Source organism: Ascaphus truei, chromosome 2, assembly GCF_040206685.1.
Source record: "Ascaphus truei isolate aAscTru1 chromosome 2, aAscTru1.hap1, whole genome shotgun sequence".
NCBI lineage: Eukaryota > Metazoa > Chordata > Amphibia > Anura > Ascaphidae > Ascaphus > Ascaphus truei.
The window spans coordinates 420,921,283-420,936,889 of NC_134484.1; the positions used below are offsets into that span (position 1 = coordinate 420,921,283).

Consider the following 15,607-nt stretch of genomic DNA (forward strand, 5'->3'; position numbering starts at 1 on the left):
TCAAGTGTTGGGTCATTACACTGTGGAGATTAGTTTAAAATAATTGTCTGAGGAGTAAAATTTGGCAGTGATTTTAGAGCTGCGTCATGCTCCACATTACTTTTTATCTAGTATATAGACTCATATCTCCACTGTACCACAACACCAGGCACTTCAACATAGATATCACTCAGGCCACATCTGCTATCTTTCACATTTTGGATAGCTTACTCACCATTGTACAATATGGAGATTAGCTTAAAATAATTGCTGAGGAGTCAAATTTGGCAGTGATGTTAGAGTTGTGTCACGCTCCACATGACTTTTATATCTAGTATATAGACTCCATATCGCCATCTTACATACACACTTTGTATTATAGTAGACTACTACACAATCTGATTGGTATGTAACATATTACGGCCTTGGACAAAAATACAACAACACAATTATAGTGACACAGAAAACATCCTACTCCCTGTCATTTTATTTGTTTATTTTATAACACACACTTTATGTCAATTCTACTAGTGTATACATATATTACATTTGCATTATTAAAAGTTAAGTTTTAACCGGCTGAGAGTGCACCATTCAATGTGCTTCTTTTGGGACAGCAGTTGTCTTTTCAGCTGCCGTCCTTTCTGATAATATCTATTTAGTTAAAGATTCAGTTTTCTGAAAAGGTATTAATGTTCCCATTGCAATTAGATGCAACCTAAAACCTGTATGAATTTGGTTCACTATGCTGTCGTGTCATTCCTGGGTCCTTTAAATTTACTGGAACTGACTTTGACTAATTCTGCATTGAAGTATCAAGTATAGTACTGTATATGAAAATTGGCCTATATCGAAAAACAGTTTACTTTATTGAAAATGCCAAACGACATTCATAATTTGAGAAGAAATCTTCTGAGTGTTTAAATGTATATTTTTCAGTAAAGAAAGTGCATACAGTACCAATTTCATGTCATTTTACTGAAGTGAGAATTATTCCTACTTTTACAAACGAGAATCTCTGCTCCATCCCACTTGGCTTTAGCATTGGTTCACAAGTAAAATCACAAATAAAGTGTTATGCTTTAATCAGAATGATCAGTTCAGCAGAAAGATAATCTGAATTACCTGGATTGTTTATCTATACAAGTTTATAGATGATTTTGTAAAAGCAGTTTTTCTGGTATTATTATGTAGCTACTGCACAAATAGAGGATGTTAAACCACAGAGGGTCCCAAGAAGGCAGAAACCAAAAACATTAAACAATCCGGAAGATTCTACATACTACAGTCTGCTACATGTAAGTAAGTCATTTACTTTTGCATTACGAGTATGGTCACCAGTGTTGTTTTAAAGCATGTTGAAAATGTTTTTAAAAAGTTGTATATGTTGATGTGAAGGTATATACACAAGTGTAACAAAATAGGGCACTTGTTTAAATTTAATTCATGATTGTTTGATGTAGTGCTAAGTTTCAGTGGCCTAATTTGTATTCAAGAAGTGTTGAAGGCTGTGATAACTTTTTAATACAACAAGTGAATTCTTGTTCACGCTAAACTGGAGAACATTTTATATTACAGTAGCCTTTAACTGCGGCACATCTTACATGATCATACTGTAGCACTGGGAAAGTAATTGTAAGATAGATTCTACCAAACAGGGTTGCTGTAGCAACCTTTCATAGTCATCCAAAACATCCAAACAATTGGGTAAAATCAGCACTGTCAGGATGACCAGATTTAGAAATGTATTTACATTTTCCAGCAGGCAATGCTAGTACTGTTAACATGCTGGTGAATAATCATGTAAATTGATGGAATTTTGCAGTCAGTGTACCCAATATATAATGAAGGAAAATATGTATCTACGGCGCCTAACACATGAATACTATAAAATATAAAAGGATATAAACAGCCGAGCCTGTAAGTAGTGCAGACCTCGAAGTGTCTCCAATTGAAGTGCTGAGTGCTTCAAAAGAATGAAAAGTGCATAGCATAATACTGTTTGGTAAAGTGACAAACAAAAAACATACAACACAAATGACAAACAGCTGAGATAATAAACAGGTGATAATTAAATATATACACATTTAATAAAAACATACATAGGACACATAAAAAATAATAAAATAATACATACACAAATGGTGTAAGGTCAGGTTGACCTACTGCTGCAATGATAGAAATGCCCACTCACCAAATGGATGATAAGGGCAAGCAGTGGATATATTCGAGAGTATCCCTTCTCCTCTGTGGCTGTCTGCAGCTGGACACTTGAACCTCCGTGGAGAGTTGCACACACCAGCTGGTGTGTGGGCGGATTGCCTCTCTCAATGCACTGGGGAGAGTGTGTAGTTTGTCCGTGAACAACAGCAGCAGATTCACCAAGAACTGGATACCAAATACTCAGCTCGCATGAGCAGATTCACCACAACAGTCCATGGAAGGGGGACAAAATAAAGATTTCGGCAGTAAGGTCAGCGTGACCACCCTACGCGTTTCAGAAGCGCTGCTTTCATCATCAGGGGTATAATTAATCTGTCCCAGAATGTCCCTTTTGTAGATGGTTGATAAAAAATGATTAATTTCACCTGTTAAGTCCTGCGCATGCGCATAGGCAAGTAGGAACGTCCAGCTATTGCGCAACAAATAATGAAATAAAACAAACTCAGCTGTTGAACAAAACATACCTTTATAGATAACAAACTTTATACATGAAACAAGAATACAATTGGTTATCCTAAAAGGACAGTATCAACATATAACATGCTATAACAATTCTAAATGTAATGTGGTGTAAATGCAATAAAAGTGAACTCTAAAATGTCTGTGAAGTGATATACTAAATATATGTATTTTTTGTTCAACAGCCTAACCATTATTTTTCATGTTCAAGGACTCCACAGTCTTAGTACCATAAGATTGGCATAAATCAGATGTGCCTATTAAAATAGGGGCTAGATTACAACCAGGGAATTACTGACCTGTAAGCCTAACATTAATAGTGGGGAAGCCAGAACATGTACTGCTGAGTAATATTCAGGAATACCTAATGGTTAACACAATTATTAGTAATACTCAGCATGGATTTATGAACGATAGGTTATGCCAAACTAACCTTATTGGTTTTTACGAGGCGGTAAGTAGGAATTTAGTTTAAAGAAATGCATAGATTATGCAAAGGCTTTTAATACGTGCCAAACAAGAGATGTGTGTATAAAATAAAGGAAATTAGTCTCTGTACAAATATCTGCACCTGGATTGGAAACTGGTTGAAGGATAGACAACAGCGAGTTGTCCAAAATGGAAACCTTTTCAGGTTGGGCTAAAGTTGTGAGTGGAGTAGGCTCTGTACTTGGACCACTGTTTTTTTTAACTTGTTTATTAATGACCTTGAGGTTGGCATAGAAAGCAAAGTTTCCATCCATGCGGGTGACACTATGTTGTGTAAAGTAGTAAAATCAAAGCAGGATGTAATTTCTCTACAGAAGGAGTTGGATAGACTGGATACTTGGGCAGGTAAATAACAGATAAAGTTGTATATAAAAAATTGGAAGTTTATGCATTTGGGAAACAAGAATAAACAGGCTACGTACAAATAAAGGGGTAGATCCACAGAGCTCCATTGTAATATTTATTGTGGTGTTACCCCCATTTAACGTACCAATACTCATAACGCATATCCAGCAAGGTGATTAGCATAACGATGCCCTCGAGTTAACCAGAGAAATATTGTATCACTAACTTGTAATGGATTTCTAGCTTACTCGTATGCAAATCATATGCTAATGATCCTTTAGCATAACATTGCATATCCACAAACCCCTGTTAAAGTTAGCGCATGGAATTAGTGTTATGATAATTAAGTTGTATTGCATTGTATGTCTTTATTTATATAGCAGTAAGAAGGTGATCCAGGGCACAGCGGGTTTCAGCAAAAAATAATTTATTTTGTCATAACATGACGTTTCGGCCCATACAAGGCCTTTATCAAGTGACTGGCATAAAGGCCTTGTATGGGCCGAAACGTCGTGTTATGACAAAATTAATTATTTTTGCTGTGCCCTGGATCACCTTCTTACTTTCATATATAGGGGATTTCTCCAGATAGGTTTTCCCTGAACCAGGTGCACCGGTGCTAAACGCAAGTATTATACTGCTATATATTTGCATTATATAGATGTGCAGCCCTATCTCTGTTGTTTGTTTATTTATTTATATAGCGCCATTAATGTACATAGCACTTCACAGCAGTAATGTATGTGACAATCATATAGATAACAAATGATATAAATAACACATAAATGTGCTTCAGACACGACAGTAACATTTTGGAAAGGGAGTCCCTGCTCCAAAGAGCTTACTATAATAATTGGTTAGTAGGAAGGACGTATACAGACAGTAGAAGGGCATTCTGGTAAGTGCATCTGCAAGGGGCCAAGTTTTATGTATACTATGTAAAACTATCACTCATAGAGCTACTCTATGATTCCTTAAGCAGGTGTTTTTTGAGTTGGGTCTTAAAGGTTAATAGAGAGGGTACTTGTCAGATGTTGAGCGGAATGGCATTCCAGAGGTGCGGGGCAGTCAGTGAGAAAGTTTTAAGGTGGGAGAGGGCTTTAGATACAAAAGGAGTAGAGAGAAAAAAACCCTTGAGCAGAACGCAAGAGTCGGGATGGTGTATAGCAAGAAATTAGGGCTGAGATGTAAGGAGCAGCAGAAGAGTGTAAGGCTTTAAAAGAGAGGATGAGAATTGAGTGTGTGATACAGGATTTGATAGGAATCCAGGAGAGGGATTTCAGCAGGGGAGACGCTGAGACAGATTTAGGAAAGATTAGAGTGATTCTGGCAGCAGCATTTAGGATAGATTGTAGGGGAGACAGGTGAGAGGCACGAAGGCCGGGCAGCAGGAGGTTACAGTAGTGAAGACGGGAGAGAATGAGGGCCTGTGTCACAGTTTTTACAGTTGAGCTAAAGAGAAAAAGGGTGTATCTTTGCAATACTGCGGAGGAAAAAACGACAGGTTTTGGCTACCTTTTGAATGTGAGAGGAGAATATGAGAGAGGAGTCAAGTGTGACCCCTAGGCAGCATGCTTTGGCTACTGGGTGAATGATAGTGCTTTCTCAAAGTAATGTGGAAGAAGGTAGTAGGGCCAGGTTGGGGAGGAAGTATGAGGAGCTCTGTTTTTGCGAGCAGAGGGCAATCCAGGATGATAAAGCAGAGAGACATTCAGAAACTTTAAACTGTACAGCAGCTGTAAGGTCAGGGGTTGAAAAGTAAATTTGTGTGTCATCAGCATAGAGATGATATTTGAACCCAAGAGATGTGATTAGGTCACTTAGAGAGAGTGTGTAAAGAGAAAAGAGTAAAGGTCCCAGGACAGAGCCGTGGGTTACCCCCACAGAGAGATCGATAGAGGAGGAGGGGGTGTTAGCAAAAGAGACACTGAAAGTATGCTGGGAGAGGTAAGAGGAGATCCAGGATAGAGCTATGTTATGAATACCAAGAGTATGGAGAATGTGAAGGAGAAGAGGGTGGCCCACGTTATTAAACAACTGCAGAGAGGTCAAGTAAAATGAGCAGCGTGTATTGACCTCTGTCATTGGCAGCATGGAGGTCATTAGTTATTTTAGTGAGGGCTGTTTCAGTGAAGTGAGCAGTGCGGAAGCCAGATTGTAGAGGGTCTAGAAGAGAGTAGGTGTTGAGAAAATGAAGCAAGTGAGAAAATACAAGACGTTCAAGGAGTTTAGAGGCAAAGGCAAGATGGAGACAGGTCGATAAATAGAAAGACAGGTAGGGTCAAGCTTGCTGTTTTTGAGTAGTGGTATAACTGTTGCATGTTTGACGGTAGAGGGAAAGGTACCAGAGTAGAGGGAGGATTTAAAAATGTGTGTAAGCATAGGGATTATAGTAGGAGCAAGAGGTTTTAGGAGATAGGAGGGAATGGGGTCAAGAGGACAGGTGGTAGAGGGAGAAGAGGAGATTAGCAACGAGTCAAGGAAGGCAGGTGGAGAGTTAGGAAGAGGTGCAGGATGGGAGGAGGATACAGAGGGGATGTCCTGATGTATGGATTCCACCTTTTCCTTGAAATAGTCAGCAAAGTCCTGAGGTAGAGAGGAAGTAGGGAGTCAAAGACAGAGAAGAGCCGGCGTGGATTCAGCTTGTGCGTGTTGATTATTGAGAAAAGTAGTTTTGTTTAGCCTGAGATAGTGCAGAGTTGAAACAGTATATCATAAATTTGTAGTGAAGGAAGTCTGCGAGAGTGTGAGATTTTCTCTAGAGGTGTTCAGAGGAACGAGGGCAGGAGCGCAGCATGCGCATGTGCAAATTTAGCCAGGGTCGGGGGTTAGAAGGGCGAGAATGGCAGAGAGAAAGCGGGGCATGTAGATCAAGAGAGGCGGACAGGGCAAAGTTGTAGTTCCTGACCACGTTGTCATGGTCTCGAGCAGAGCTGAGAGAGGAGAAGGGGGAGCTTAAAGTAGGATCAAAAGCTGGAAGTTTAATAGTGCACCAAAACCTGCTTGTGACAGGGTGGATTCCCTTTCTCACGGGTGTGCAAACATTTCCCCCCTGCGCCCCCCTGCCTGCTCTCCCCCCCTGCTCGTCCCCTCCACCCCTTACCTTGTATCCGGCATCAAATGACGCTGTGGGGTCATGTGATGTCGCGTCGCCCAAAGCCGTCAAAGACAAGGTAAGGGAACTTACATAGGCCTTGCGTGGTCCCCGGACAATTAATTTAATTGCTTTGGGGAAGAGCGCGGGGCCTCTATAAGTACCACGCCCCCCCCCTGAAAATCTCACTCCCCTCAGTTTTTGCACCGATGCCCAATATGATTGTTATGCATGGGAGATCTATGCTTAAAGGTTGAGCACTGAGCAGGTTAAATCTCAGTCTGAGAACAGGCTCACTTGATTAGCCTGCCCTCCTGACTCCTTAGAGGAGGGATACGAAAATGTTTGGGGCTGCGCCCCCCTTCCTGTTCTGCCCCCTCCCCCCTTACCTATGTTCCACTGTCAAATGATACTGCGGGGTCAGGTAACCCAGCAGCGCCATTTGACATCACGTTGCCATGGTGACGGGTGTCACATTACACCGCGGGGTCATGTGATGTCACATGACCCCACAGCATCATTTGACGTAGCAATGCCATGGTGACACGTCGCACAGAGATAATATAAGTGAGTTACAGAGGCCTCACTTGCTCCCCGGTATTTAATTGATATGCTTTGGGGAAGAGCACAGGCCTCTGTAACCGCCACCCCCCCCCCCCCCCCAAAATAAAATCTTGCGCACCCTTGCCTTAGAGTGTATTAAAAGTCTGTAGCTCTCAGTGCTCTGAGTTCCTGTCTGAACCTTTGTTAATCGTATATATGCTGAAGATAGGCTCTGTTTCGTTTAACCTTTTTTGAGAATAAATCAAAGTCTATATGGAGACAAATTCACGCGGCATTGCATTGTCCCTGCAACACTGCTATTACTCATATTCAGATCATGATTATCATAGTGTTCTTTCTGGGAATAGCCTACAAGCAAAAGGGTCAGGTCTAAAGTGGTACCCAAATAATTGTACTGAGTACAGAACGTAACCCTTTCATTACAAAAAGTTAAATACAGTATGTCAAACAAAGATATATTATGTATCATATAAATGTCTGAAAAACATCACTGTGTCTGATAATGTGTCATGAAGTTCATGTAATAAACTATACTATGGTTTTTAGTGATTAAAGAGAATGTAGGATATGTTTGTCTGACCTAATATGGTATATCATATTGACTATATTAAGTATGGGTGCACAATGATGTGTCCACATATTATAACAATAATTACCAAGAAACAGAAGTAGTGACCAGAACTTTTATGCCCACAGTTACTTAACTTTGTGTGAACAATAAAGGGAGAAAAATGTACAGGTCAAATAACAAGAAAAATATTTGAATAAAATCATCTCCTTCTCTTTTTTGTTACAGAACTACCAGGCTCACTAGGTCCGCTGGTGCTTTAATTGGAATGGACGTTATAGTTTTGTCCAATGTGCATGTGTAGTGTATTTGTTAAGGCATCTCTCCAAAACTAAAATCCTCATTAATACAACTAACGTAAAGATGCTAGTTTGCCAAATTACTGTTGTTTTTGCATAGCATAAGCTTTGCGGATACCCGTTAAACTGAGGAAAACTAACGGACGTCATCTATTTAGTTAGGATCACTTTAGTAGCCCATATTTAACGGAGCTCTGTGGATCTACTCTTAAATGGGTCAAAATTAGGTCAATCCTAGATGGAGAAGGAATTAGGAGTGCTTATAGGCAGCAGGGATAGCAATAGTGCTCAATGTCAGGCAATGGCAGCTAAAGCAAATTTAATCAGGTATCTTGCATAAAACGGGGTATGGATGGACCAAAAACAAAGCATCATTAATTATGCCACTATATACAGTTAGGTCCGGAAATAATTGGACACCGACACAATTTTCATCAATTTGGCTCTGTACGACACCACAATGGATTTGAAATGAAACAACCGAGATGCAATAGAAGTGCAGACTTTCAGCTTTAATTCAAGGGGTTAAACAAAATTTTTGTATGAAACGTTTAGGAATTGCAACCATTTTCATACACCGTCCCCTTATTTCAGGAGCTCAAATGTAATTGGACAAATTAACACAATCATAAATAAAATGTTCATTTTTAATACTTTGTCCAGAATCCTTTGCAGGCAATGACTGCTTGAAGTCTTGAACGCATGGACATCACCAAATGCTGGGTTTCCTCTTTTGTAATGCTTTGCCAGGCCTTTACTGCAGCTGTCTTCAGTTGTTGTTTGTTCATTGGGTCTTTCTGCCTTAAGATTTGTCTTCAGCAAGTGAAATTCATGCTCCATCGGGTTGAGATCAGGTGATTGACTCGGCCCTGGCTGAATATTCCACTTCTTTGCCTTAAAAAACTCCTGGGTTGCTTTCGCAGTATGTTTTGAGTCATTGTCCACCTGTAAAGTGATGCGCCGTCCAATCAACTTCGCTGAATTTGGCTGAATCTGAGCAGACAATATATCCCTATGCACTTTAGAATTCATTCGGCTGCTTCTGTCTTCTGTCACATCATTAAAAAACACTAGTGACCAAGTGCCATTGAAAGCCATGCATGCTCCCTGTCATCACACGGCCTCTACCGTGTTTTACAGATGATGTGGTATGCTTCGTATCATGAGCCGTTCCAAGCCTTCTCCATACTTTTTTCTTCCCATCATTCTGGTACAGGTTGACCTTAGTTTCATCTGTGCAGAACTGGGCTGGCTTTATTAGATATTGTTTGGCAAAGTCTAATCTGGCCTTTCTATTCTTGAGGCTTATGAATGGTTCGCACCTTGTGGTGAACCCTCTGTATTTGCTCTCGTGAAGTCTTTTCTTTATGGTAGACTTGGATAATGATATGCCTACCTCCTGGAGAGTGTTCTTCACTTGACTGGATGTTGTGAAGGGGTTTTTATTTACCATGGAAAGGATCCTACAATCATCCACCACTGTTGTCTTCCGTGGACGTCCAGGCCTTTTTGTGTTACAGAGTTCACCAGTGCATTCTTTTTTTTTCAGAATGTACCAAACTGTTGATTTGGCCACTCCTAATGTTCTCTCTGATGGATTTTCTTTTTTTTGCAGCTTAAGGATGCCCTGTTTCCCTTGCATTGAGAGCTCCTTTGACCGCATGTTGTGGGTTCACAGCAACAGCTTCCAAATGTGAATGCCACACCTGGAATCAACTCCAGACCTTTCACCTGCTTAATTGATGATGAAATAACGAAGGAATAGTCCACACCTGTCCATGAAACAGCTTTTGAGTCAATTGTCCAATTACTTTTGGTCCCTTGAAAAAGAGGGGGCTACATATTAAAGAGATGTAATTCCTAAACCGTTCCTCCAATTTGAATGTGAATACCCTCAAATTAAAGCTGATAGGCTGCACTTTAAGCCCATATTCATTATTTAACTGCAACTTGAATGTATTTTGGTACACAGCCGAAAAAACAAAACTTGTATCAGTGTCCAATTATTTCTGGACCTAACTGTAAAGCATTAGTAAGACGACACCTTGAATATGGAGTACAGTTTTGGGCATCACTCCATAACAAAAAGACATTATGGAACTAGAAAACGTGCAGAGAAGAGCCACCAAATTAATAAAAGGGATGGGAAATCTGACGTGCAAGGAGAGGCAATTATACATGTTTACTTTAGAAAATAGGCATCTACTGTAAGAAGGGATATTATCACTTTATACAAATATATTCAGGGTCAATACAAGAACTGACAAAAAAACAGATTTTAAGTGCGCAAAGAAACCCTCTATTGCAATAAGGGAATATAACCCATATACACCTAAGTGATATAAATATAACACAACCTTGGAAGGTATAAGGTCTGCAGCTGTCGATATAGGAGTGAGAAATCACTCCTAGAACTGAAACAAAAGAAAACAAGCGCAGACGCAAATGGTTAAGTAAGTTCAAACCTAAGTGCACGATATGCCTACTTTTGTCTTCACTGATGTACGCAGATATCATACCTTTTAATGTATATTAATTGATTTGAACTTACTTCACCATTTGCGTCTGCGCTTGTTTTCTTTTGTTTCAATACAAGAACTATTCATCCCAAGAGCAGTACAAACATCACAGGTCATCCCTTAAGGTTGGAGGAAAGGAGATTTAACCAGCAACAGAGGAAAGTGTTCTTTACAGTAAGGGCAGTTAAAATGTGGAATTCATTACCCATGGAGACTGTGATGGCAGATACAATAGATCTTAAATGAAAGAAAAGGTATACTGTACAGGGATACAACAAATAAGTAAACATGGGAAGGATGTTGATACAGGAAGAAATCTGATTGCCAGTATTGGAGTCAGGAAGAAGTTAACTTATGAGACATCATTAGATAATGTTTCACTTGAGTGTTTTTTATTTGCCTTGCTCTGGATCAATATACTGTATATACTTTCAATACAAATATAGGAGAAGTATCTGTCGTCTAACGTTAACAAACTTTGAACTCTATGGACATATGTCTTTTTTCAATTTTATCTACTATGTAACTGTATTTGACACTATAAATAATAATTGAACATTTGATAAAGAACATATTTTATTCCACATATACTGTAGATGTGCATTACTATATTGATGGACATACTCATATTCACATAAAAAAACTATTTGTGTAAAAGATACAAGCTAAATTAAGAATAATGCCAGAGTTTGGGGTATAATAGGAAAGAATGTGTATCTAAGGCGCCTCATATAATATAACAATTGAAGTAGGTCAAGAGAGGGGATACTCTCAGATATATCCACTGCTTGCCCTTATCATCCATCTGGTGAGTGGGCATTTCTATCATTGCAGCAGAGTGTCAATTTGACCAACTTCAATTGTTTATATATATTTTATTATTTTTCATATGTCCTATGTATGTTTTTATTAAATGTTTTTATATTTAATTATCACCTGTTGAATTCTCAGCTGTCTGTTATCTGTATTGTATGTGTGTCTGTCACCTTATCCAACAGTATTATGCTAGGCACTATATTTTTCTTTTTTTAAGCTTTCTATCCACCACTTGGAGCTACTTCAAGATCCTCCAACAGGCTTGGTTTTTATATCATTTTGTTATATTATATTAGGCGCCTTAGATACACATTCTTTCCTATTCTACTCTGTTCTGAACTGGGGGTCAGTTATTGTATCATTGGCAGCCCCTTATGTGTAGGTAATGTTCCATACATAAGGTTGTATATTGTATTGTACCACTTATTCTTATAGTTAGCGCTACCTATTCTGTTGTTCCCAGAGTTTGGGGTATACTTATCAATGTGTCCTGGCTAAAAAACAGGGGCAAAAAACTGCTCCAAATTTACAGAGGAGTAAACCTTCCAGTACAAACCAATGGGATTTTATTCTGTAATAAATCCGTATTTATGCCTCAGGTTTGCTCCAGATTTACAGTCAGGAGACCTTCATAAATAGCCCTTATAATGTCCACTAACTCACATTTATCATATGTATATTTCATGCTACAATCAGTGGGGAAGTAGTTAAGCTAGCAAGCACAACATAATTATATCTCATATAAATCGCAAAAAAACTGCTCTTTAATTGAATTAGAAATGTAAATGTGACATTTATTGTGGTACTTTCAAGCGCAGCAAAAAATACATATTTTTTTGTTTTGTCAGTTGCCAATCAAGGATGAAAAACGAAAACCAAGGAAAGAAAGGTATGTTCTAATATTTATTACTAATCATGACAATGGCCTAAAATCATTGCTTATTCTGAAGAAATGTTGTGAAAGGAAACTTTTTTTTTGTGCTTGTGCCAATATTCTTTTAATAATGACAACGTACGCGCTGTCTTATTTTATAATTGCACATTACAGCATGTCTTTATGTGAATTTGAATTGTACATTTTATCATATACATTTAAATGGAGTGCTTTGTTGGAAAAATTACTCATCATGTCAGTGTATTGACAATAATTACACATAATTAGAGGGTTGTAATTATAGGGTTACCTATACACTTTGTTTTTGTGCATAGTTTTGGAATAGACTGTAGATATAAATGTATTACATTTGTTCCAGTTTCCAAGAAGGCTTGGCTATTTTTGCATTTCATGGAGCTCCCACTAACATATGTACAGTAGATTCAGCAACTCCCAAGCTTTGTCTGAGGGATTCCGAGCAGATTTTATGTAATGTGTGTTCGTTTCACACATGTTCATGAAAATTTATTAATTTTTTCTCTCTTTTATATTTATGGTAACAAAAGCGTATTTAGCACTTTTATAACAGAAAATAACTTCACAGCATCACCTACTATATGGAAATTGCAGAAATATCACAAAAATTATCTCAAACTTTGAGTCAAAATGTCATTGGGGCATTTTTGCATTAGTGAAATCCCTCCTCTCGGACCTGATTTTATTACTTGTAAAAATTTGATAATTACTCACTGACATTCAACTTTGGCACAAATGTGGTGTTTATTCGCAAGTCTGAATATTTGCGGGTGGATTTTTAAAAAGTGACATTTGCCTACTTTTGTACAAATGTATGTATAAGAGATGTGTGCAGAGTATACAAATGGAGACTGTTTTAGGGTAAAAGTATATCTTGTCTTTATTGAGCCTGTTCCTTATCTAGGCAAAACATACCAAAACAACAAAAATAACAAACCTCTATCCCTTTTTATGGGCTAACTTATTTCCCCAGACCTTATCTGCAGGACTGGAGGGATATTCCCATTACCAGCCTATGACCCCAAAGTCTAAGGAGGTACCTTAAGCAGGTGGCCCTCCATGTCAGTCTCTGGCAGGTTCCTGGGTCCTCTATGTCCAGGAAATATAGGTCTCTGGGTGCCTTGATGTCTTGATCTCAGCACAGCTTTTGTGCCCAAGACAGTGTCTGTGTGCAGGCTTCTCTGCTTTCCTTCTGTCAGACCAAATGTAAGCTAAGGAATCTCTCTCCTGTTTCTCACGTCAGACTTTTTACAGAGCTCTCATTAGTCCAGGTGGAGACTAGTTAATTGAGTGGCTGCAATTACCTATCTCCCTGCTGGATTTAGAGGCAGTGTCTTTCAAACAGTGATAGTCCCTGTTACATACCTCCCCTGTTTCTGGGAATCTCAGGCTTAACCCAGCAAAAGCCCGTCCTTCCACTCTCACTTGAGATATCCCTGCGGCTCGAATTAGAGTGGATGGAGAATGAGAACTCTCAGTCCCGCTGGGATTGAAGCCCCTTTATCCAGGTTATTAGTGTCTCCTCTAGAAGGTGCTTGAGATCAGCAAGCACTCCTCTGTCGCTCGAGGAGGACTTTTTCCAAGTACAGTCTTTCTACTGACCGCTTGGTCATGAGTTTTCCCCTGTGTCGGGCGATCCTTTCTATGTAGGCATTCTGTATGGCGACAGTCGTCTAGTGTTTATGCAAATAGCTATCTCTCGCCATCTTTTCCATAGACTCCAATTTAGCACTAAATGTCCATTCCTTATAACCCTTGCTCAGGTCTTGCAAAGCCTCTGCCAGCTTACTTTTGAATTCTGTCTGATGTCCGTAATCTATTTTTACTATCCAAGACTTGTGCCATTTCATGGTAACATTTAAAGAGCATTCAAGAATAGCTATTTGAGTTTTCAGCTCTTGAATCTGTCCTTCTGCATTTCTTTTCCACTCACTCATGCAGTTGCCAGTTTAGTTTCTTTGGAGTTGAGTTGAGATTCCACATCTCCCAATTGACTCAGAGCAAGGCTTAAATCTGTTTCCTTTTCTCTAATTCTGATCTCTAGCTGCCGTTGCTCCTCCCGGACATTGTCCAGCTGCAGCTGGGTCCTCATTGTCCATCAATTTGTGGTCATCGGCCATCTTGGCCTCATAGTGCAGTGTCAGGCTGGCCACTTGATGAATAGACACCTCTTCACTCTCTTCCTTTTTGGTGAGCTGTATCTTGAGCTCAGCAATCTGCATCTGTAGAGCTATAAATTCCTGGGATGTGTGTTTAGCTGCCAGCTTTAGCTCTTCCATTTCTAGGATTTGCTGCATGTTCAACTCATCAGCGAGAGACCCCTGTTTCTTGAGTGCATCCTGCAATTCTCCTCTTAGGGTCTTCATCTCTTCACTGAGCTTTCTCTGAGCTTGCATCCACATATCATTAATATTTTGGAGCTCTGCAGATTTCATCACCAGGGTCAACACTACTTGTGATTTCCACGCCTCTTTCTCCTGTGCATACTGCCTTTTGGGGATGGAACAGCCACTCTGCTTCTCCATCTCTTGCTCTAGTTTCTGGACCTTCTTGTGCTCCCTCTGATACAGAGTTACCTGGCCTCTAAGCTTGGCCTCCAGCAATGTACTGAGCATGCTCAGTGTAGCCTTCAGTTCCTCATGCTGTCCTGCATGGACATACTTGGTTCTTAGATGTTCCTGCAGCACTTGTACTTCTTTAGCAGCCTGTTGCTTTTCTTCCTGCAGACATCACTGCTTCTCTTTGGAAATCTGTAGGTGCGTACGCAGAACTTGCAGTTGGTTCTGCAGTAGGTGATCTGCTTGTGTGCGTTACTCCAATGCTTCTAACTTTTCATCTTTCAGCCTTGTATTTCCTCTTCTTATAGTCTCTATAATATTCAGGGCCTCCTTGTAGTCCTCCTTCGATTTACGCACTTCTGAGTTGAGACTCCCGGTCTCCTGGCGTGAGACTTCTATCTCTAGGTTGAGGGTGTGAAGCTCCTTCTAAGAGACTTTAAGAGCCATACTTAGACTGTAGACAGCTTTTTGAGATATGTCCAGCTCCTCAGCGAGACTGAAGTTCCTTTATAGAGACTTCCAGTTCTGTGCGGGGAGTATGAACCTCATTTTGCGATATGTCCACCTATGTCCGGATACTGTTGACCTCCTGGTGTGAGGCATTCAGTTCAATGCGGAGAGTATGAACCTCATTCTGAGAGATTTCCACCTCTCTATGGCAATTTCAAACTTCTTGCTGAAAGACTGTAATCTCTTTCAGTACCTTCTCATATTTCTGTTTCAGATTAGCAATCATTCGGTCAGACTTGGACTGCTTTTCATCCATGGCAGTAATAGTATTGTT

At 39.6% G+C, this 15,607-nt stretch overlaps 1 protein-coding gene across 1 annotated transcript in view; it reads left to right on the top strand.

The window, feature by feature from the left end:
- The window catches only part of LOC142487761 (myosin-IIIa-like), a 157,775-nt gene that overhangs the window by 118,309 nt on the left and 23,859 nt on the right, over positions 1-15,607 (top strand). Inside the window, exons 21-22 of the mRNA XM_075587611.1 lie at positions 1,174-1,277; positions 12,204-12,244. Of these exons, the coding sequence (XP_075443726.1) occupies positions 1,174-1,277; positions 12,204-12,244 (145 nt within the window). The remainder of the gene's footprint in view (positions 1-1,173; positions 1,278-12,203; positions 12,245-15,607) is intronic.